At 43.6% G+C, this 22,888-nt stretch overlaps 1 protein-coding gene across 1 annotated transcript; it reads right to left on the bottom strand.

Moving 5' to 3' along the window:
• Positions 1 to 5,563: 5,563 nt before the first annotated feature.
• Positions 5,564 to 15,328, bottom strand: LOC133368618 (S-adenosylmethionine synthase). The gene is made up of 9 exons (XM_061593065.1): positions 15,136 to 15,328; positions 12,038 to 12,115; positions 11,816 to 11,938; positions 11,597 to 11,709; positions 11,013 to 11,156; positions 10,623 to 10,841; positions 9,999 to 10,181; positions 8,836 to 8,969; positions 5,564 to 7,056 (listed from the first exon to the last, which is right to left on the bottom strand). The coding sequence occupies exons 1-9, from the start codon at positions 15,212 to 15,214 to the stop codon at positions 6,954 to 6,956; spliced, it is 1,176 nt and encodes a 391-aa protein (XP_061449049.1). The 5' UTR covers positions 15,215 to 15,328; the 3' UTR covers positions 5,564 to 6,953.
• Positions 15,329 to 22,888: the final 7,560 nt, after the last annotated feature.

Here is a 22,888-nt window from a genome sequence, read left to right as displayed (position 1 = left end):
TGCACTACTTCCATAGGCCAAACCGGATTAGAATAGCCCTGGGACAATAAAATCTTGGGGGACAATACTGGCAACAACGCCATCCAGCCCGTTGGGACTGCATTGTCTTATCTCAAGCCTGGTTTGTTTTTACTGATTCAGATGCTGCTTTGAATGACTGTTCTATTGTGTTTTCCCCTCACTAGCCAACTTGATTTTTTGTCAAACGGCAGGATATAAATCCACAAATAAATAAAACCACAAACTTCACTCAGAAATAATTCCCACCAAATGCAATACAGCATTCTTCTGGATAAACATGATTCAGATCAAGCTGTAAAACAAAACAATAAAACTCTGCTAGCAGCTTTCCAGTAGGAAGATGAAGAGAAGGGCTGGGGAAACTTTGGCCCTCAATAAGTTGAGTTACACAAATCCCAGCCATGCCTGGGCTTGATGGAAGATGGAATCCAACATCTGGAGCCACAAATTCCCAGCCCTGTTGAAATTGCATCAAGTGGTGACAGAAAATGAACTAACTGAACAATTCAAAGTGCTCGGTTAATGATAATGTCTGTAAAGCCCTAAGCACCTATTTTGTTTGATCTGCATTGATCCCTGGTTTTCGGGCTCAATCCAAGATACTGGTGTTAATTCTAAATGGCTTGGAACCTGGATATCGTAGCACAGCCTTCTATACTTTACTTTTCACATATTCCAGATTATCATCTGAAACACTACTCCAAATTCCTTAACAGCATGAAGGTTGGGGGGCAGCCATAAGAAACAGGGCCTCTTCTGTAGTGACACCCACCCTATGGAATGCCCTGCCAACAGAAATCCATCAGGCCCTGAGAAATGCTCTATTGTAGAGAGCAGACAATGGCTTTGGGCTGAATCTTGGTTCTGGCTTTTTAAAATGGTATTCCCAGAAACTGTAGTTTTAAATAAACAAGCAAGCAAGCTTCCTTCCTCGTGTTTCCTCCCCTTGAGATCAATGGATGTGTCCTAGTTAAGAGCTCCCATTCACAGCAGTAACACTAATCAAGCAGCACAAGATGGTTTCTTTCAGTGCATCTCTGTGGAACTCCCTGCCCAGAGATTTACCAAGCAACAATAATCTCACTATAATGATGGCAATCACTGGTGGCAGAGTAAGATTGTCTTCCAAGATAAGGTGTTTAACAGTGGGTCTAAGTGACTGTGGAGGCCAATTCTGGATCCACAGCCTCCCACAGTGAGGACATAGGTTTCCAGATGGAAAATGGTTGCGATGAAGATTTGTCTGACGTGCCTTCTGCTTAGTCCGTTTGTCCTGTTCGCCCTGTATTCATGCTTCTTCGAAGTCCACAGCACCTTTGATAATAGTATTTGGGACGTTCATGGGCCAAGACTTCCCAGTTGTTGATGTTCATGTTATTTTTTTAGATTCGCTTTAAGAACAACTTTAAGCTGGGAGTAAAGTAGCTGCTTTGGAAGACGGTGATTAAGCATTCGAATAACATGGCCAGTCCAGCAAAGTTGATGTTGAAGGATCATTGTTTCAACACTGGTAGTCTTTGCTTCTTCCAAAAAGCTTTATATCCTGCTTTTGAGTGCTCCACATACATTACCGTATAATCCATTACCTTACAATAGCCTTGCAAGATAGGCCGCTAACATTACCTGTATATTACAGATGAGGGGCTGAGGAAGGAGGGGCGTGCCTTAGGCTGCACAGTAGTTTCATAGGACCTCCTGATTTATAGTTCAACCAACACACATTAGTTCTGTATGACACAGCTGTAGGTGGAGATTTTCTCAGCTATTCATAAGAGTTCCATTTTTAACATACAGATGTATGTATTGTTGTCTTTACCAAGTGTATTATTATTATTATTATTATTAATTTATTACCTGCCCTTCACCAGTATGTCCCAGGGTGGGTCACAACATAGAACACATTATTAAAAACAGTTTAGAACAAATTAAAACAGATTACACTCTCAGCAAGAAACTTACATCTCAAGTGTCAAAAGCCAGGGTGAAGAGGTGTGTTCTCAGCATAGGCTGAAAGTTATATTGTACAACTCAGTCCTATCTTGACTGCTTCCACTCTGAAGTCATTGCTTTTCCGTAGCTAGTTGGATGAAACTGAGGTTTTACACAGCTCTACATTGTCCAGCAATGGTCTTCCCTATAGCGAAGATCTTTCTATAAAAGTTCTACTGACAGCAAAGTCTCTATCAATGTTAATTGTTTCCTACTTATAAACTGAACCCATTTTATTGCTTCCTGGTGAGAACAGGTGTGCAAACAGCAATAAATTGCCCTTCAATTAGTTGGCATTTGTTCTTGGGGCAGGATATAACCTTACTGATTTCCTTTCATTATTGTGGTGGTGGTGGAAAGAAACTAGTTAAAGGGCAATTTATAACTAATCCCACAGACATGTAATTAAATGACTTGTGAAGAGGAATCTTTCAGATAGGACAGTACACCCTAAAAAGGCTTCCAAGTATTTTCCAAATTGCTGCAAATGAGGTCTGAAAAAACAGACAGAAAACACTGGAATGAAATGAAGTGAGCAAACAAAGGAAGGGCATTAGAGATAAAAGGGTTACTATGGAAGCAACCCGTTTACTGATTTCGATTACACATATTCCCATGGATGCAGGGACTGCTATCATAGGCCACAACCCACCAGAGGGCAGAGCAATGTCATTTTGGGCCTGTATAGAGCCTGATATGACACAAACTAGCAGCTTATAACAACCTTCACAGATAAGGGGAAAAGACTTCGAGGGTTATTTTTTTAAAGTAGCATTTCTCTATGTTCTTACACTTACACTGTTAAGTCTAAAATCATACAATAGCAATCAAGCTACTGTTCAGGCTGGCAGCTGCCACCAAGACAGAGAAAGTGTGTCATAGGATAGGCCTGACACACTTTAGGACAGGCAGGTTTGGGGAAAGGAGCTTAAAGGCTTTAGGTGGGAGAGCTGCTTACACAGGCAGTAGGTTATTAGGGCAGACGGGGCTCACCAATGTTGTGCCTGCCTAAACCATACACTCTGCTTTAAAACAGCTGCACCAGTTGTCACTTTGCTTCTGGGCCCAATTCAAGATGCTCACGTTTTTAAAAAATCCTTAAAACATATCCCATCCCCAGAATGCTGGAGATGCACCTGTTTCCCCTGGCTTTTGACACCCAAGATGTATGCACATTTAGACCCCTCCCTGTTCTTGATTGTAAATTGTTTTAACCATTGACAGTGGACCTTGGGCTATTTTCAGATCAGACATCTGGTGCATCTGCTGAACATGCCATGTCCTAAATTAGCTTTTGCCAGGTGGGAGAGTTTCAAAACAGCCAGGGGGCACCAGGTAGGTCAAGGGCTATCGTAAACGTAAAGGTGTCAGAATCCTGGGGGATCCAACTCCTCTGCCAACCTCCACAAGAGGATTCAAACTGTACAGCATTTCCTATTAAAAATTGCCTTCTGAACTTCATGAGGTGGAAGTTGGGAATGCCTCTTAAGTCTAGGTCAACTGTCATCATTTTCAGATTGGGACTTGACTTTAACCCAAACTAGTCACAATGGCTGTTCTTCCTCCACTGACGGAGGTAATATGCCTAAAAGTACCAGGTGCTAGGATCTGCAGGTAAGGATGCTGCTGGTCATTCTACATGTGGACTTCCCAGGGGTATTTTGTTAGCCACTAAAAGCAGAATGCTGGACTACATGGGCCACTGGCCTGATCCACCAGGCTTGCATTTCCAGGCTCATTTCTTAGCATTTTAGCCATGTACAATGCAGCACTTGGAAACAAATGGTCTAGGCCAGGGATTCCCAATTATGGTCTGTGGCCCACAAGCTTTGTTAAGCATATCTGCACTAAATATTTATATTGATTCTTAATTGTATTTTCATTGCCTCTTTTATTTCCTATGCTGTATTTTATTCTATTGCAATTTCAATTCTATTGAATGCAAACTGTTAATACAATAAAATGCACAAGCAACAAAAATACAATTTTAAAAAATCACACAACACCTAGCACTGCACATTACAATTGCTGCAACAGGCAGAAAAATCATGAAGCAGTCCACCGAGACCATCAGCAATTTCCAAGTGGTCCATGGGGAAAAGTTTGGGAACCCTTTCTCTGGGCTATACAGAAAGTAAAATTGTTTTCCCTCATCCTTTACTTTTTGGTCTCTAGTTCAATTTGGAATCGTTTGACTGAACACTTTGGCCAGCCCAAGGATCATTTCCTTAAGCCAAGCAAATTGCTCACCCTAAGACCACCCTCCAAGATATCCTTTTTATTATGCATTCCTGATTTGTTTTCCTGATGGTAGCAGTGGCCCCTATACACAATCCTTCTTTCAATATTACTTCTACCGCAAAGGTTTTGGGACAAACATGGTACACCTGGCTTGTAGGGCATTACAGCAGCACAATGCAATACAACATAAGTACAATGAAGCTTCTGCCAACTGGAGAATGAAGTCGGTGAGCTAAATCAGCACACCACAGCCGCCTCTGATGGTGTGTATAGCAGAGGCTTCACAGGCCAAATCCTTATCAGGATCTGCCTTACAGACCAAATTTGACAGGTGGGCAGTCCTACTCACCTGTCAATCACATGACACCATCACATGTTGAACATGTGGACAGGACTGCAGTGCCTGTTCCCACTTTTTCTTCTCAGATTAATGCATACAGCCCTGCCCTTCTCTGCAACTGGCTACCTAACACAGCGATTTCTTGTGGGGCAGTATGTTGCAAACTGTATTAGTAGCAACAGATGAGATAATGAAGGGTTATGAAACAGCTTCTTCCTTCTCCAATAAGTGTAACTGCCTTACTTGTAATTTTTGCATGTTTGCTAGCTGCACAGCTGTTTAATCTCGTATCAGCATCTGCAATTGTACACAAGTTGGTAAATAGTACTGGGGAAATGGTGACAACTTGGTGGTTCCCCAACTTGTTTTCTCTGCGGATCACTTGAGAATTACTTAAGGTCTTAGCAGACTACTAAATGATGTTTCTGCCTATTGAAGCAACTGTAACACACTTAGCAATCCTGATTTTTTAAATTTTATGTTTATTGCTTTTTTAATTTCTTGTATTACAACTTGAATTCCATAAAATTCAAGTTGTAGTACAACAGAATAGAATAGTATAAAAGCAGAAATAAAAAAAACTAGAAATTAATATGAATACTCAGTACAATGGATATGCTGTCTCCAATTTTCAATCACAAATCCAGACACACCAGGCCACTTGTGGTGCATGGACAACAGCTTAGAAATCCCTGGACTATGTGAGAGTAAACTGAAACAGTCCCAACACAGATAGTTACGACCCAAGGCATCACGCTCCAACTTCATGCAGACTCTTATTAAATTTTCACTTCCCCACAGGACAAGAAAAGCACTGCACCCTTCTCAGTATTCATTCCTCTATTCCTGTGTATGAATTAGTATGAAAGATGTTTATGAAGAGACCCCTCCCCACTCCTGCTTTAACTCACCTTTAGTCATGACGCACACATCGGTGTTCCAACCTTGACATTCAAATGACACACAAACACATTAAGATAGAACCTAGCACTTTATTAAGATCTTTAAAATCAACTTGGAATTTCAAGAACCAGACATACGTAATAAACGCTCAGAAAAAATGGAACGCAAAAGGCACTTCCTGCTTAGGACACTTGCCAAGGAATAGGCAGGTAAACAAGCTGGCTTCTCTGTACAACACCAGCCAAGTTAGCCTCTCCCAAGACTAGTTGTCCCAAGCACTGCCCTCCCCTGTTTTACACAAGCCAGACCCCCTGTAGGTTGTGACCCAAGGCTTTTCTGTAGGACACCTTGGCCTATCAGGGAATGCTGGATACTGTCAAGGAATTTATGGTGTCAAAATAAAGTTTAAAAGCTGCCATTTGAGACTAGGGCTTCTCTGTACTCACACCCTGTCCCAAACACAATAAATAAGCAATTATAAAAAAATTTCAAGTATGTAGGGTTTCTCCCCATGTCCTTTCCAAATGCACTTGTACTCTGAAGGAAACTGGCTTCTCTGTAGCTACACCAGTGTTTCAGAATGCAGTTTGGATCTGGCTTTGAAAATAAACCCTGGGAGTTTTGTGCAACATGAAATTCTTGGCTTTTCTAAAGAAAAAAATTCCAGGTGCCAAAAGTGTGCAGCCTACAGACCTCAGGTACAACCCTGTGACTTCTCTGTAATACATCGCAAGGTTGGCCAAGTGCCTGTTTGAAGATGGTGAGGTTTGGCTAGTGCTAAAACTGTGCATAGGGTTTTTAAAAACTTTTATTACGTACATCCCCCAAGATAGAGCAGGAAATGTTTAAAATATGGTGCTGACTGAATTTAAGAGTGTAACACCACAAGTTGTTGAAACCAGAACTGTCTCCATTTAAAAACCACATTGGACTGGAGTTCCAAATTGGAACCTGTGTTACATGCAAGGCTATCTGCTAAGATGGTGATGGCTCGCATGAGATCAGTGGGGAAAAGAGAGGGTGGGCTTTACATTCTCAATACAGCCAAGTAATCGCACCATGCTGCTCTAGATGTCTGGACAGAGACTATGTGGAACCACAGACTGTGCACGTTACAAAGGAAGTTTCTTGTTCATTGTTCGAAGGGAAATTCCTGTTAGCCTTTGGACAATACAAAGGATTAGACTGAAGCACTGTTTTCATTACAACCTGTTCTGTTTTACATATAGCGCCTACGCTCAACTGGCTGTACGCATACGTCAAGCACACCAGGAAGAGAAAGCACAGTGCAATCTGTGGTCCCCAGAGGACTAACGTTCATGGCAATGGACAGAGTGTGCCAAATTAAGAGCAGAGAAGGACAGGACCAGTTTAGGGAATGGGGCTCTTTCCCACAGAAAAGCCTGAAGGTTTCTCTGTAATGTACACCAACAGGTCTGGGGAAAGAAGCCCAACATGTTCAGTATTTAAGTTTTTTGGGCACTTCCCATGGGAAGTTGTCCCTACCAAAGTGGCCATAGGCTGCAGTCTTCTGATAAATAGGCCTCTTCAGATCCAGATCCCTGGAATATACAAGTCCGTAACTCAATACAGAACATTTACCAAGCAAAGCAAAACCAGCTACACCTGAAGTGGCCTCTCGTTAGCAGAGATTATCAATGCTGCAGGCCCAAAAACAGGGACTAATGGCTGCCTTGTACAAATGTGGTAGATGTGACTTATTTGCTCCCATTCTGTATGTCAATGCAAACACATCACAAGGAAACTAAGCCCCTGGGCTCAACTGACATTACAGGATACTTACCTATGAGTGACTACATCCAAATGCAAACCACAAGGTTCTCCACTGGGGATGGTACTCCCTATCTGAATAAACCAGCTATTACAGAGGCTTTTAGAAGCAGTTAGCAGGTATAGGCAGCAGCACAGCTCAGAAACTTGTGTTTACAGAGCTAAGCATCCCCAACTTCACACTGGAGTCCTAAGGCAGGACTGTTTTTTTAACATCCAGTACAAAGAAAAAGTAGCTAGCTTTGGGCATCAGTGATTAGCCCAATACCCAGCAGCGGTTGTATCCAATACTAGTCCTGCTTTGAGCAGATCCATTGAAGTGAATGGCCATGGCCAACTTAAGTTCGTTAGGTCTACTCCAAGTAAAACTTAGTCAGGTACAAGCCTTCGTCTCTATAGAATAGATTTTAGCACTCAGAACACCTACTTATGTGCCCAAGACAAGTCTCTAGTAACACACTAATGTGAAATCCTCATATCCTCCCCTCCCGCCAGTCACTATCCATACTAGAGGTACAACAAATCACTGTAAGAGCCATAAAGACCACACCATTTTGTAATGGTGGAGATAAGATAATGATTAAGGAAAATCTCTCTTCAGTTCTGAGTATGTCAATAGTGAAATTCCAATTTCCTACTTAGGTAGGCCTGAAATCATGACCAGAAAGCAATATGTATTTTCATCTGTGATCAGCTACTTTTGCATTACAACTTGCTCACAGCATGAATTGTAATCTGGCCTAGTACACAATGACTCAGGGAGGCAGTCTACTGAACCATTCTTTTTTAGCCACTATATATCAAGCTTGCATTGGCTGCCTGTATGTTTCCGAGCTCGATTCAAGGTGACGGTTTTAACCTATAAAGCCTTACACAGCTTGGGACCACAATACCTGATGGAACGCCTCTCCCGACACGAATCCACCCATGCACTATGCTCATCAAAGGCCCTCCTCCAGGTGCCTACTCTGAGGGAAGCTCAGAGGATGGCAACAAGGGAGAGGGCCTTCTCAGTTGTAGCCTCCAAATTATGGAATGATCTTGATGAGGTGTGCCTGGCGCCAACTCTGTTATCTTTTTGGCGCCAAATCAAGACTTCCCTCTTCTCCCAGGCATTTTAGCACGTGTTTTTAAATTGCTTTTTAAAAATGTGTTTTTAAATTTGTATATTTGTTTTTAATGTTTTTAATTGTTGTAAGCCACCCAGAGAGCTTCAGCTATGGGGCGGTATACAAATGCAATAAATAAATAGCAAGCACCACTTTGTGTTAATCTCTAGGGAACGTGAGCCACCCGAAGCTCCTCCACAGTGTGCATGGGAGTCACCTCCACTTTGACACTGCAGCCACCACCAGAAGACTTGGTGCTTGGCAACTTGCCATCTTCTGCCACTGGGTAGTAGGCAGAATGTATATAGTAGGGGATAGTGCAACTTCTTGTACATTTAGGGCAGACTGCCCAATGCCCATGCCTTGTTTAATATCTAGGCTCATCCTTATTACCTCTTTTGTATCTGTCTGTATATTTGTGCATGCACCACCATGTTTTACCTGACAATGACCCCTGGGCGGAGGTCAAAGTTCTTCTTCACAATGTCTAGCAGCTCATGCTCAGTCTTTTGGGAGGTGCCATAATGGAAAATGGAGACTGACAGTGGGTGGGCCACTCCAATGGCATAGGAGACCTGAGAGCAAAGTTAATATAAACCAAGAGCATTAAAATACGTAACAACTTCAACTACTGTTCAGGGTATCCCATTTCTCTTCTCATTCCTCACACAACTTTTCTCCACTATTTTACTTTCAATTTTCCTTCCAACTCTGCTTCCCTGACCAATTCTGTTACTCCTAATGCTGTAAAGCAATTGTTTTCAAATTGAGTTCAAATTGATGGATACTGCATCCTACTTTTCCTGTTCTATTTGTTTCATTTATATCCCACCTTTCTTCCAAGGAGCTCAAGGTGGTGTACATGGTTCTCCCCCTCATTTTATCCTCATGACGACTCTGTGAGGTAAGTTAGGATGAGAGTGATTGGTCTAAGGTCACCCAGCAAGCTTCAGGGCTGAGTGGGGTTCAAACACAGCTTTCCCAGTTCATAGTCCAACACCCTAACCCTTACGCTACACTCACTCTCTTTTTACCCTATACCCTATAGATTTTTAGGGACACCTAACGGCACAGCCATACATCAAATTGATTAATACTGCATGGCACCCAAGCAACTAATGCTAGAGTAGGGGTGACCATAGTGGTGTCCTCCAGATGTTGTTGAGACACCTATCAGCCCCAGCAACCACGGCCAATGGTCAGGGATAAATGGGAGCTATAGTCAACACACCTGGCAAGGACCATTTTGGCCACCCATGTGCTAGAGTAAACCTCAAATGCTGCCGGTTACAGGGAGACAATATTCAGGTGCAACAATAGGATTGAAGTGTTGGGGTGCATTTTACTAGAAGTACTACATGCTTTCAGGCAAGAACACAAGCAGCTGTTACATACCTGAACAGTACCAGCACACGATTTGCACCTTCACTGCCAGTAAATAATTGTATGAAACTCCCAGCTCCAGATAAATTGCAAATACATTAAGCTATTATAGTCTAACATCTTAAACCCACTGCACTCATTTAAGAGAACACAACCAAGAGCTATTAACTCTAATAGCAGATCTTGGCAAACACATCTTGTAGCCCAGAACCAGTACATACCTGAACAAGCACTCTCCGACAGAGACCAGACTTTACAAGGGATTTTGCAACCCAGCGAGCAGCATAAGAAGCTGAACGGTCAACTTTTGTGTAGTCTTTACCAGAGAAAGCACCACCTCCATGAGCTCCCCAGCCACCATAGGTATCAACAATGATCTTCCGTCCAGTCAAGCCAGCATCTCCCTGCAATTAGCAATTATTTTCATTAATTTTCTCCTAACCTTCCTGAAGAGTTCATTACATCTCTGAATGGACACAGGGCAGCCATAGTCTATAGCTGCAGAAATTGCTGAACTCCATCAGCCAACATGGCCAATGATCAGGGAAGCATGATAGTTGTACTCCAACAACATCTGGTAAGCCAGATTCCCCACCCCTGATCTATAGTACGCCAAAGCCTTCTGAATCTGAAAGGCTATAAATAACTATCCTGTTCTGAGAGTTGTTTTGCTTTCTGCATTTCTATACCATGCCATAACTCTACATGGCATTTGGAGCAAAGGCATTTAATTTGACATAAAGGCACTTTGTATTTAAACAGCAATTCTGTAGCTGTGACCTTCCAAAAAAGGTACCATCATTTGTTGAGATTAAGCAAGGGACAGAATCCAACCCTCATCATACCTGGGGGCCACCAATTACAAAACGGCCACTAGGCTGCAGGTGGTAGACAGTATCATCATCCAGGTATTTTGTTGGCACAACAGCTCTGACCACTTTCTCTTTCAGGGCATCCCTCATGTCATCCAGACCAATTTTATCATCATGTTGAACAGAAATGACAATTGTGTGGACTCTAATAGGGATGACAGCACCACGGTCTTGTCTGTACTGCACGGTCACCTGAAAGGGAATCAAAGGAAATATCAGAATTTTTGCATTCTTTCGTGACCATCTTCCACATGCATTTTGATTGTAGTTAAAGAAGCCTTAACAAACAGATCTGTTTTTTCCCTCCTTTCAAGACTCTGCAGAGTCTAGTTCAGCAGGAAATGCAAGCCAAGACAACTTCACCTGAGTTTTAGAATCTGGTCGCAGCCAGGGTAAGGTATGGTTACGACGGAGCTCTGCCAGCTTTGCGTTCAGCTGGTGTGCCAACAGAAGGGTCAAGGGCATACATTCTTCTGTCTCATCGGTAGCATAGCCAAACATCAATCCCTATTTTCATAAAAGGAAAGGTTGTGAATCTCAGCTTCCAACACTCAAGTTTTAAGAATGCACATCATGTATAAATTAAGGGTAATCCACAGCCCATTATTTATTATTATTTTATTTATATCCCGCCCTCCTCCCAGCAGGAGCCCAGGGCAGCAAACAAACACTAAAAACACTTGAAAACATCATAAAAAGACCTCAACGCTAAAAACATTTTTAAAAAAGCTTTTAAAACATCTTTTTAAAAAGGGTTAAACATTATTAAAGAAAACATATTAAAAGCAACTCTAACATAGATGCAGACCGGGACAGGTCTCAACTTAAAAGGCTTGTTGAAAGAGGAAAGTCTTCAAAAGGTGCCAAAAAGATAGCAGAGATGGCGCCTGCCTAATATTTAAGGGGAGGGAATTCTACAGGGTAGGTGCCGCCATTAAAACACTAACCTGATCTCCAGCACCAATGTCTTCTTCTTTTCTGTCAAGATGAACTCCCTGAGCTATGTCAGGGGACTGCTGCTCCAGGGCAACCAACACATTGCATGTCTTGTAGTCAAAACCTACAATGTACACATATGAGTAGCTTAGAACAAGCATTAACAGTCAACATTTTTATTCAAAACTAGAAGGACAAAAGGCAGTCCAATATACAGCTGATCTACTTACCTTTTGAGGAATCATCATAGCCAATATGCTTGATTGTTTCACGAACAATTTTCTGATAGTCAACCGCAGCTCTAGATGTGATCTCGCCAGCCAGAAGGATCATTCCGGTCTTTGCAGCAGTTTCTACAAGGGAATACAGTATGGGCACCATCTATTCAAAGTACAGAAGAGTTATACTGCTTTAACTATGCCATTTCCTTCCGTAATAATCAAGAAACTTACCACATGCTACTTTGGCATCTGGATCTTGTTTAAGGTGTGCATCAAGGACAGCATCACTGATTTGGTCACAAATCTTATCTGAAATCAGAAAGATGTTCCATTACTTTCCAGACCTCAAGTTTGTTATATTTTAAGACGTGAAAAAGTTATCAGCCAATACCCATTCATGTTTGGTATTAAGTGTCATGAAATAAAGTTTAATGTAGCCTTTTGGTAGTTATTTCTGGAATTATCAATTAAATAACTTACTTCAGCTTCCCAACAGCGTAAATATGGAACTCTCTTCCTAGGAAAGCTTCCAATATCGCTTGTTTTCTGGTAACAGGCAAATATGGTATATTCCTTCAGAGGGGTTTACAGGGGTCCTTTGTTCAATTTCTAGCTGACAGAACTGGGTTTCTGCTTATCAGTTAAAACTGTTGGTTTTGACAATAACCACCATTATAAAACAACTAATACAAGAAAAAGCCCACAATTAATGGTTCAGCAGAAACCCATTAGCCAGAAATGAAAGAAAAGGGGAAAATTCTATTTAAATTCTGTTTAAACAAGTTACCACTGCTTGACAGCACAAGGTCGAGCTTTCCTCGCTCCCTCTGCAACACATGAACCAAAATAACCTCAGAACTGCAAAAGGTGTCCCTCAGTTCTGAACAACTAGTTTTAGTTGTTTCATCTACTGATTAATCCTTGTAGCTCTATGCATTTCTTATCCACTGGTTCAATCAGCACCTTCAAGGCATACACTTAAGACTTTTATTCTGTTGCCCTCATCTTTGCCTCATACAAGTGAGGTATTGCCTAGGCATCACACCCAAATGCCCATGATTCAAGTGCTGCAATACTGCATGACTTTAGCTTTTGTAAGCAAAACGAATGTACCTGGTTACAAAATACCCAATTAACAAGAATTTAACTCTAATTCTAAATTTTATCAACTGCCATTTGAACTGGTTGCAGCAGAGAACAGCAGCCACACTGCTGTATATTTTATCAGAGAACACTCAAACCTGAAAAGCCAAAACACTTTAGAGCCATTCATGTACGCTATATCAATCAATATGGGCCAATGCACATCCCTTGAGATGTTTGAGACTTGTTCTATTCCAACCATTTCACTCAATGACAAGGATTTAGCCATCTCTTGTTACCTTTGAGACCCCAACATGCCACAGATAAGCCTTCCCCCTCTTGCAATCAGCTACTGGTCCAGTCACATGTCAGTCTTTAGCAGAAATGCTTAGGCATGCTTCAAAAGCCATCATCTTGTGCAAGGTGCACTATTGAACCAGTTACTGCCAGAAGCATTGTCTGTACAAAAGGCTGTAAATGCAGACTAGTGTCACTCTATATCTAATCCAGGAAAACAAGATGGTAATGAAGATGAATACCACCAGAGGAGGATTCCTAAATATGGCTGTCTGAGACAGAAGATATGGAGCTTTCCAGATCAATACGTACACCATTAGTATCAAACACACACATTTATTCTAAAATATATCTCCGATTTGGACTCTGCCTAATCTAGAGAAAAAACAGTCTTAAACAGTCTAACTACAGATTTAGCAGCCCTGCCAAAGGTGGTTGCAATGTTTAAAGTAACCTACTTTTTTATATCAAGAGATCCTTAACTAGACATTTGTATTAAGTTAGGTAATGTTCTGATTTGACAGTATCAAGAACTCAAACAGAGCCAGATAGCCCAAATCAGAAGAGTATTTTAAAGACATTCAAGCACTATGGCATTAAATTAATAGGCAACTGCTCAGTAAGAATCTGGAATGGCTCCAGTTTAGGGGAACCAAGGTCTAATAAGTATAAGGAAACAGGCACATGAAAATGGTGGACTCCCAAGGTCAGATGAGCAGATGCTACTGTTTCTTGGAAAACCAAATAAAAGGATCAGTTATGATTTTCTGACCAGTTCTTTCATACTCCCCAGGCAAAAATAAGCTGAAGCTACCCAAAAGGTGCTATTCTTCAATGAAAGCCACATGGCTCTAACAGCCGCATGCCTGTGGATGAAAGAGGTGCAATCTCCCGCTTTCCTGCACCAAAGGTTTGCAGTAGCCAGCGCTAAATTTTTGCTCTCCCCACCACCACTATCAATGGCTCCTTGTTCCTATGCAGTCTCCTAGCAAAGGCTATATTTAGCAAGTGTTCCCTACAAAAGCACACATGCCCAGCCACCAAGATTGGAGGCAGCCCATCTCAAACGCCAGCCCTCCCCTCCATCCAGAGCTACAGAGATTGTCCAACCATCATGGCGGAGGACAATGAAAACACAAGCCTCTTCTTCCTCCTCGGGCGTCGTTCGGCATCCACACCAGTCTCCCGACCTCCTTTCTGAGACGCCGCCAACAAAAAGTTCTCCCATATTTTCTGTGTGCTTGAGTTGCTTTTACTTCATATGGGCCATAATTATATTTTATTCCTTAAAAAACTACCTGTATCTATATTAAAAGGGCCTTTCTCCGCCCAACTTTTCTCTAATTAAGAAAAAAAAATCATATGCATGTACACGGTTCAGTTTAGGGATTAGTATTTCTTTCATCCCTCCCTCCCCAAATCCGTTTTAATATGAATGTCTCCCCTCTCATCCCCTCCATCCTCCTTCCCAAGATCTCTCCACGCGGATACCACGTGGTCGTCTGCAATGCGGGGGCGCGTCCCCGACACCAGCACGCGCTCCCGCCCGAGAAACGGCCGGTTTCATCATCCCTTTTTCCCCCTTCTAATTTTTTTTCTTGGTCGTCGTACCCCCATCCTTCCCCCCCCAACATAGAAACCCTGAATATAGGGAGAAACAAACACCCTCCTTCTCGAGGGGGGGGGGAGAGGGAAGGAGGTGGAGTACCAGTGACGCGAGGCGATGCTCGGCCACGTGCCACCATCACGCCCGAGATCCGCTCATGCCACTTCCCCCCTCCTTCACCCGCCGAAAAGGGGCTTCAAAGGGCCGCTCACGAGCGGGCCGGCCCAGCGCGCGCGCCCCAACTAACCAATCATCCAGCGGGGGAGAGAAAGCGCGCGTGCGCGCCCGTCCCCATCCCCCTCGCCGTACAGCCGGGTCTTTATCATTCCTCCCTCTCTCTCACCTGGGTGTCCCTCCCCCACCGACTCTGAGGTGAAGAGGAAGGTGCCTTCTTCGATCCTGCTGTCGCGGAAGCCGTTCATGTTAGCACCGAAGAACACTACTGTGAAGGAGCGCAAACGTGGAAAGGGGAAACCAGTCAGAAGGCAGTCGTGACAAAGCCTATTCCGGTAAGCCCTCTTTGCTGAAATCTCGACCGTCGCCGGAATGAAAGAGCTGTCCGGACAACGCGGTTATTTATAGGGGTGGCCACGCCCACCTCCCGGCGAAACCACGCCTCTTACTCCTTTTTCAATAGACACGAAGAAAGAAAAAAAAGAGCGGGCCGCCTGCGCGGTATCTTGGGATCTACCATCCCGCGAGGGAGGGATAATTTTACGTAATCACTAACTACTCTCCTCGTTCCAAACCCATCATGAAGGAGGATTTTTTTTTCACAATTAAATTCAGGCTCGGCAAGGCAATTCCAGTTTATGCTATAATTAATTATGACCAAAGCAAATACATATATTTGAAAAGTCCCTCCACCTCCCCCCCTCTCTTCGACCGATGTCTGGCCTCTTCCAATCTCCTCAGCCTCCGTTGTCTTACGGCGGCGCTGGCCCAGTTAGAATTTTCTCGCCTTCAACGTGAGGGGGAAAGGATGCGGGCTGTCTTCTTATGTGCGCCTTCTTTTGAGTAAGTCCCCTTGAATAAAATGGGCTTTACTTCCGAGGAAATGCGCATAGGAGTGGGCTGTGAGCGTGGCCCCTTATCCTGTCTTTGTTGAAGGCTTCATTGCCCTCTCAAAACGGGAGGAGGAGTAACGAATGTGGACCTTCGTTAATTCATTTATTTGACAGACACGACGGCCATTTTGGTTCATTTTCTTTCTGTTCACTTCGCTCATTCACACGTTAAAACAACTCAGATTAGTTTCTTACAGTTTTGAAAACGTAGAAATACTGAAATTGCGGCGGCGGGGGGAAGAGAGTTGGGGGCTGGCCTTCCTGCCAAATATGGACGACACTTAGCCACCACCAAAACCAAATTCCCCAGTTGGCAGCTTTACAGGCCAGTCCTATCCATGCCTTGCTTTCAGGTAGCTGTGCATAAGTTTGCAGTCTTAAGTCTTTGCAGTCTCATTGTGCATGCTTGCCTCATAACAAAGCAGATCCCATCAAATTCTTTGGGACTTGTTTCTAAGCAAACAAGCATAGGATCAGGATACAATCCTAAATATGCACACTTAAGTTCAGAGCATGCCTTACTGGCAATCATGAGACTGCTTCTAAGTAAATTAGCTTGCATTATGTGACAAATACGTTTTTCCAAAAATTTGTTAATACACATTTATATAGCAGTTTGCAGTATTTTGAGATGTCTGCTATAAAGGACACAGTCACATGCACACTTAACTTGGGAGCAGTGCTTTTATTGGTAAAACATGAGGTGCTGGTACTTGTTTCTTGCTAAAAGTATTGTGGGTGCCAGCACATGATGGCTGCCATGAGCAGCAAAAAAAGATGTGCCGCTGGAACTCAATATGGGTGAGCACTGTCACGAAAAAAGGACTGCTGGGGAGAAATCCCAAATGAACTCAATGGGACTTCAAGGGTAAATATGCATAGAATTAGGAGGAACAGTGTAAAAGCCAGAACAGAAAGGGCCAGAATAGCTCCCTTTTTTTATTTAAAACATATACCACTTACTCATTTGCATTTCTAAGGGGTGTACATAAAATCAAGCCATACACTAAATAAATGGTAAAACAATTACATCATAATAAAACCAAATACTTAAAAATGCCTGCTGGAACAGGAAAGTCTTAATCGTGCGCTTCAAGGTTAACAAGGAGAGTGCCTGTCTAAACTCAGTTGGGAGTAGGGTTGCCAGGTCGGAAGCATCCCAAAACCTGAGATGTCATGGGGCGGGTCCTAGTGATGTCATGGGGTGGGCCCTAGTGATGTCATAAAGCATGATACATTGTATCAACCACAGTTGCTTGGAGCATACCATTCAAACAAAAAAAAATGCTTTTGCTGTCCAGAACACCTTCTCTCTACTTCTGTGCAAGAACCCAATAAATTCTTTGCAAACTTCAAGAGAAGGACACCTAGGGATATTGGGAGGGGTGTGTGGAGAGAGAGAGAGAGGTTCTCTCAAGGACATATCTGTCCTGTTTACTTGCCGCCCTGGGCTCCTGCTGGGAGGAAGGGTGGGATATAATAATAATAATAATAGTAATAAATGAACATTAACACTAGCTCCACCAAATAATATAAATTAATGAATTATTTAAATCACTCATTGCATCTTAGAGGAATACAGGAGCATGAAATATGGTCTATCCAGATAATAAATCCAATCTCTTGCACAAATACCTAGAAGTTCAGATTTGATGAAGATCAAAGTACTGCAGGAATTATTTTAGGTAACTGATAATCCTTAGGAGAAATAGTTCTTCCACTATACACACCACGTTGTACATTCCCATTACCCTCTGCTTAAGCCAATAACATTTTTCTAAATCCTGTGATGTTAAAATCTAAAGCTCTCCTATAAAATTTTACATTTATAGATTAATTACAGAACTTCTGAAATATATTTTCCTTATGCTGAAAGCACTAGTTAGTCTCATTTAAAAAATCCCTCCACTTTTTACATTTTCTAGGTTTATTCACTCTCCCACACATGCTTCTTATTTTAAAATGTGTTGTCCTGGAGTGCTCCAAGCACTAGAGGGCTAAACCCAAGTATGGAACACATCTCTTCTAGTCTAGCACTGGAAAGCACACCAGGGCAGTTGTTCCAGAGTCTACAAACCTATAATAATTATAGATATGCCATGCATTAATTAGTGCATGGTGTGTGCACATCACCAGCGGCATCTTAAGGCAAAAGGAGGGGCCATGTACCTGAGCCTCAGTGTATGAGGTGCAGTCAATGAAGGCGGGGCATAGGGAGCTGCCTGCCACCAAGTCAAACCATTGGGTACATCTATCTCTGTACTGCCTACACTGACTGGCAGCAGCTCTCCTGTGTTTCAGGCAGGGAGTCTTCCCAAGCCCCACCTGGAGATGAACCTGGGACCTTCTACATGCGAAGCAGGTGCTCTGCCTACTCAGCCATAGCCCTTCCTCAGGGAGTGTGGGGAGTTCCGGGGGGAGGGAGGATGCCAGGGGTGGCTCAAGGCATGTTTGAGGGAGAAGGGAAGGGGGACTCTTTTGGCAGGAGCCCAAACTGAAGTCAACCTGCAAGAAAGTGTGGCAGGAGGGGGTGCCCACCTGCATTGACCCAAGTGTGCGAGGAGGGTTTGGTTCAGTTTTGTTTTTTGGGACAGGGGGGCGGGAGACTATTAGAGGGTGGTTAATCCAGGCAGCGCCCTATCAGTCCTGGGGAGGGAGCAGCACCAGGGATCAAGGGTGGCTCTCTAGTCCTCATGGAGGATGGTGGGTTAAGAACCTAAGAAGAGCCCTGCAGTGCTGGATCAGGCCAATGTGGGCTCATCCAGTCCAGCACGTCCTCTTCTCACAGTGGCTGAACAGCTGTGGGGCCCCTGCGCTCCCCTTCCGCAATCCGCAGCAGGATAGCAGGGCAGAAGCTTCAGAACCACCCACCATTCTCCCGCTTCACCTACCTTTCTCTCTGCTGTTTTTTGCAGTGCATGCAGGTTTGCCATCAATTAAGATGGTGGCCAAGGTTTCCCTAAGGGGCTGAAGCCTCTGCTGCCATCTTGGTTGATGGCAGCAATACAAGCATGTAGCACACATGCATGCCATCAACCAAGATGGCAGCAGAGGCTTCAGCCCCTTAGGGAAACCTCAGTCGCCATCTTGATTGATGGCAAACCTGTGCGTGCTGCAAAAAACAGCAAAGACAAAGGTAAGTAGAGCGGGGGAATGGTGGAGGGCTTGGGATCTCCTGCCCTGCGGCCAGCCCTGCTGGGTGGCCATGCCACACCATGCCAAAAACTGGAGATCCAGGGACAGGGTGTGTGGTCTGGCCAGGGAGCCAGAAAACACCCCCCAAAGCCGGAGACTCCGGCCAAAACCCAGAGATCTGGTAACTCTGGTTGGGAGGGAGTTCTACAGGCTTGGGCCCACTACACTGAAAATATGGTTTCTAGTTATGAGCTGTGCATCTGAGCCATGGGGGACCACCTAAAGAGGCTCCTCCAAAGATCTCAGTGATTAGGCCAGGATATAAGGAATCAAATGGTCCTTGTAAATAAAACTGATGCTAAAAACATTGAGATGTGTTAGAGTTACTTGACAACAATATTTTAGAAATGAAGCCATTCCAATATTGTACATTTATTAACTCGTTCACACCTAGAACTCATCCCAAACAAAACAGAATGACTGAGCTAGCCAAATCAATCAAATTGTCTACTTCCGAGCTAGCCAAATCAACCAAATTCACGAGTCACTAAAGACTGGATGGGATTTATGTATATCAATTTCCAAGCTAGAAAAATCAACCAAATTCACTCATCACACAGGAATAGAAGGATACATGCATTAAGCTACAAAACATCTGCAGAAACCACATTCCAGGCCATAAACTATATTTTGGGGGAGAATGACCAATGGCTTCCAACCAATCCAAATGAACAATATTCATGTCACATTCACCTAGATGGGAATGATGCATCAAGCCACAAAACATCCATGAAACTATACTATGATACCCGTTCTGGCATTACATAGATGGAAAAATATCCCAGAAGGTTAACTTCTGTGTAATCCGAATTAACCAAATTCAAATCATGCATGACTAGATATTCTTGAATTTGTGAGCCTGAAAATGTCTACAGAAGCCATGTTCCAATACCTGTTCCAAGCAATAAACGGTATTCTGGAACACAGTCCAGAATGCTGATTTCCAAATAATCCAAACGAACCATATCCATAAGTTACATTCAAGCATGTTGGAATGATGTGTTAAGCTAAACCACCAAATATGTACAGAAGCTATGTTCCATAGCTTGTTTTAGGCAATAAATACTATACCAGAAAAAAGGCTTGAAACATCAGCTTCTGAGCTATCCAAACTAACCAAATCAAGCATTGATTCGGACATTATTTTTAATTTTATTATTACATTCATAACCCACTTTCCTCCAAGGAGCTCAACATGACGTATAAACACAGTTCTCCCCCTCCCAATTTCATCCTAACAAAAACCCCAGGAGGTGGGTTAGGCTGAGAGATACAGAGATAAGACAGTGAGCTTCATGGCTAAGGAGAGATTTGAATGCAGGTCTCAGTCCAACACTCTAACCGCTGCACCACACTGGCTCTCCATCTAGTCATGTGTGACTAGTAAATTGGTTTGGTTTGGCTAGCTCAGCATTCTGGGCTGTTAAAAAAAATATGGTGTGTAACAAGTATTTGAATTATGTGGATTTATGATGATATTATTATTATTATTATTATTAGTTTATTGCATTAAACCCATCTAATCCTATGTGACTGATGGATTTGTTTGGTTTGGCTAATGCAGACGTTGGTGTTCTGGAGCATTTTTCTCTGTTCCAGATGAGTTCTGGATGTGAATGGGTTAATAAATTTATACAATTAGAGTGGTTTCAGTTCCAAAATCATTGTTCTTAACTTTCTCTAACATATCCCACTGTTTTTTGGCATCAGTTTTATTTATAAAATGGGCAGTTCCAGCCCATTCAGTTCTGGTTTTTACATCATCCAGGATCAGGAGATGGGCAGAGCAATCCAAATGCCAGGGAGCAGGTAAAAGGGGGGCTGGCGGAGGAGGGCAGAATCCCCCTCCTGCTTGGGAGACACCAGCCAGGTTGAACACCAGCTCTGTCAGGAGTCGTGCACACGAGCTGGCCAGAAAGCATCGGCTCCCATGAATTAGCCTCCCGGGGAGTAAGCACTCTGTGTAGAGGCCCATTACAATTTTTTACTCTGCCAGCCTTTTCTCACATAAGTTGCCCCCCCCCCGTGGCTGCTCCCCCATCACATCCCCGAAACGCCCCATTTTCAAGGCTTCTGCTGCCTCTTCATCCACTGGACTGGCTGTCCCTAGCGGGTCCCCGGCAGTGCCAGCAGGCTCCTGGCAGTGCCACAACTCAGCGGGCAAAGCCTGCCAGCAAAGCCTGGTGGAGCCTGGTGGAGCCTGGCACAGCCGGAAGCCTGCCAGCATCACCAGGGATCTGCGGCATCCAACTTACAATTGCTGTAAACTGCCCAGAGAGCTTTGGCTATGGGGCAGTAAAATGTAAATGTACTGCCTTCAAGTTGATTCCAACTTATGGCGACCCTATGAATAGGGTTTTCATGAGGCTGAGAGGCAGTGACTGGCCCAAGGTCATCCAGTGAGCTTCATGGCTATGTAGGGATTTGAACCCTGGTCTCCCAGGTTGTAGTCCAACACCTTAACCACTACACCACACTGGCACCACACTGGCACTCTGTGGGGTGGTATATAAATGTAATAAATAAATAAATAAACTCACCCCAACTCGGCCGTAAAGTTAATTGGATTGTGCCCTAAGAAAGGAAAAGTGAAGAAAAGAAAAGTGAAAGCAAACCATGTGTCAGTTTAGATTACAGGTAACAGCACTCCACCAAACAGAGACCCATTTCAAGAAATAGGGCTTCTACTTTCTACTGCCAGAATATGTCTGAAAACACATCTTGGAGGAAACGGATAATTTAGATCCATACAAATCGGGTTTTAGGACTGGTCATGGTACGGAAACAGCCTTGGTCGCTCTGGTAGATGATATGCGGAGGGCATTGGATAGGGGTGAATACACCTTCCTTGTCCTCCTGGACCTCTCAGCGGCTTTCGATACCGTTGACCACGGTATCCTTTTAAACCGCCTAGAGGGATTAGGAATAGGAGGCACTGTCTTGCAGTGGTTCCGTTCCTATCTCTCGGATAGGCAGCAATGGGTGGCATTGGGAGATGAGGTTTCAGACCCTTGGCCTCTTCATTGTGGAGTGCCACAGGGTTCTATCCTCTCTCCCATGCTATTCAACATCTATGTGAAACCTCTGGGAGCAATCATCAGGAGTTTTGGGTTGCAGTGCCATCAGTACGCAGATGACACTCAGCTCTATCTCTCCTTTAAGTCCTCACCGGAGTTGGCTGTGAATACCATGTCCAAGTGCCTAGAATCCGTAAGTGGATGGATGGGAGAGAATAGGCTGAAGCTGAACCCCGACAAGACTGAGGTATTACTTGTGGGAGATAAAAGGAAGTTAGGAATTACTGACCTGATGCTTGATGGGGTAAGTTTACCCCTGAAGGACCAGGTCCGCAGTCTTGGGGTCATACTTGACTCCCAGCTGTCCATGGAGGCTCAGATTACAGCAGTGAGCCGGGCAGCTTGGTATCAATTACATCTGATAGGGAGACTGTGTCCCTATCTTCCTGTTCACCTGCTCCCTCAGGTGATACATGCCCTGGTCTCCTCTCGCTTAGACTACTGCAATGCGCTCTACGTGGGGTTACCCTTGAAAACGGTCCGGAAATTACAGCTGGTACAGAACGCGGCGGCACGCTTGATTACACATAGCCGTCGCTGGGATCATATCACCCCAGTGTTATTAGATCTTCACTGGCTACCAGTTGTCTACCGGGCCCAATTCAAGGTGTTGGTGTTGACCTTTAAAACCCTATACTGTTTCGGCCCAGTATATCTGGGTTTTCCAGAAACCTTTGACTGGTAATTAGGCTAATTTGCATCTGAAAATGTTGTAATGCCCTAGAGAGTGATCTAATGTAGCATGTATATCTTACTT

Source organism: Rhineura floridana, chromosome 12 (genome assembly GCF_030035675.1).
Source record: "Rhineura floridana isolate rRhiFlo1 chromosome 12, rRhiFlo1.hap2, whole genome shotgun sequence".
Classification (NCBI taxonomy): Eukaryota; Metazoa; Chordata; class Lepidosauria; order Squamata; family Rhineuridae; genus Rhineura; species Rhineura floridana.
Note: the sequence above shows the minus strand (reverse complement) of the source record. Positions and strands in the feature narration are given on the sequence as shown.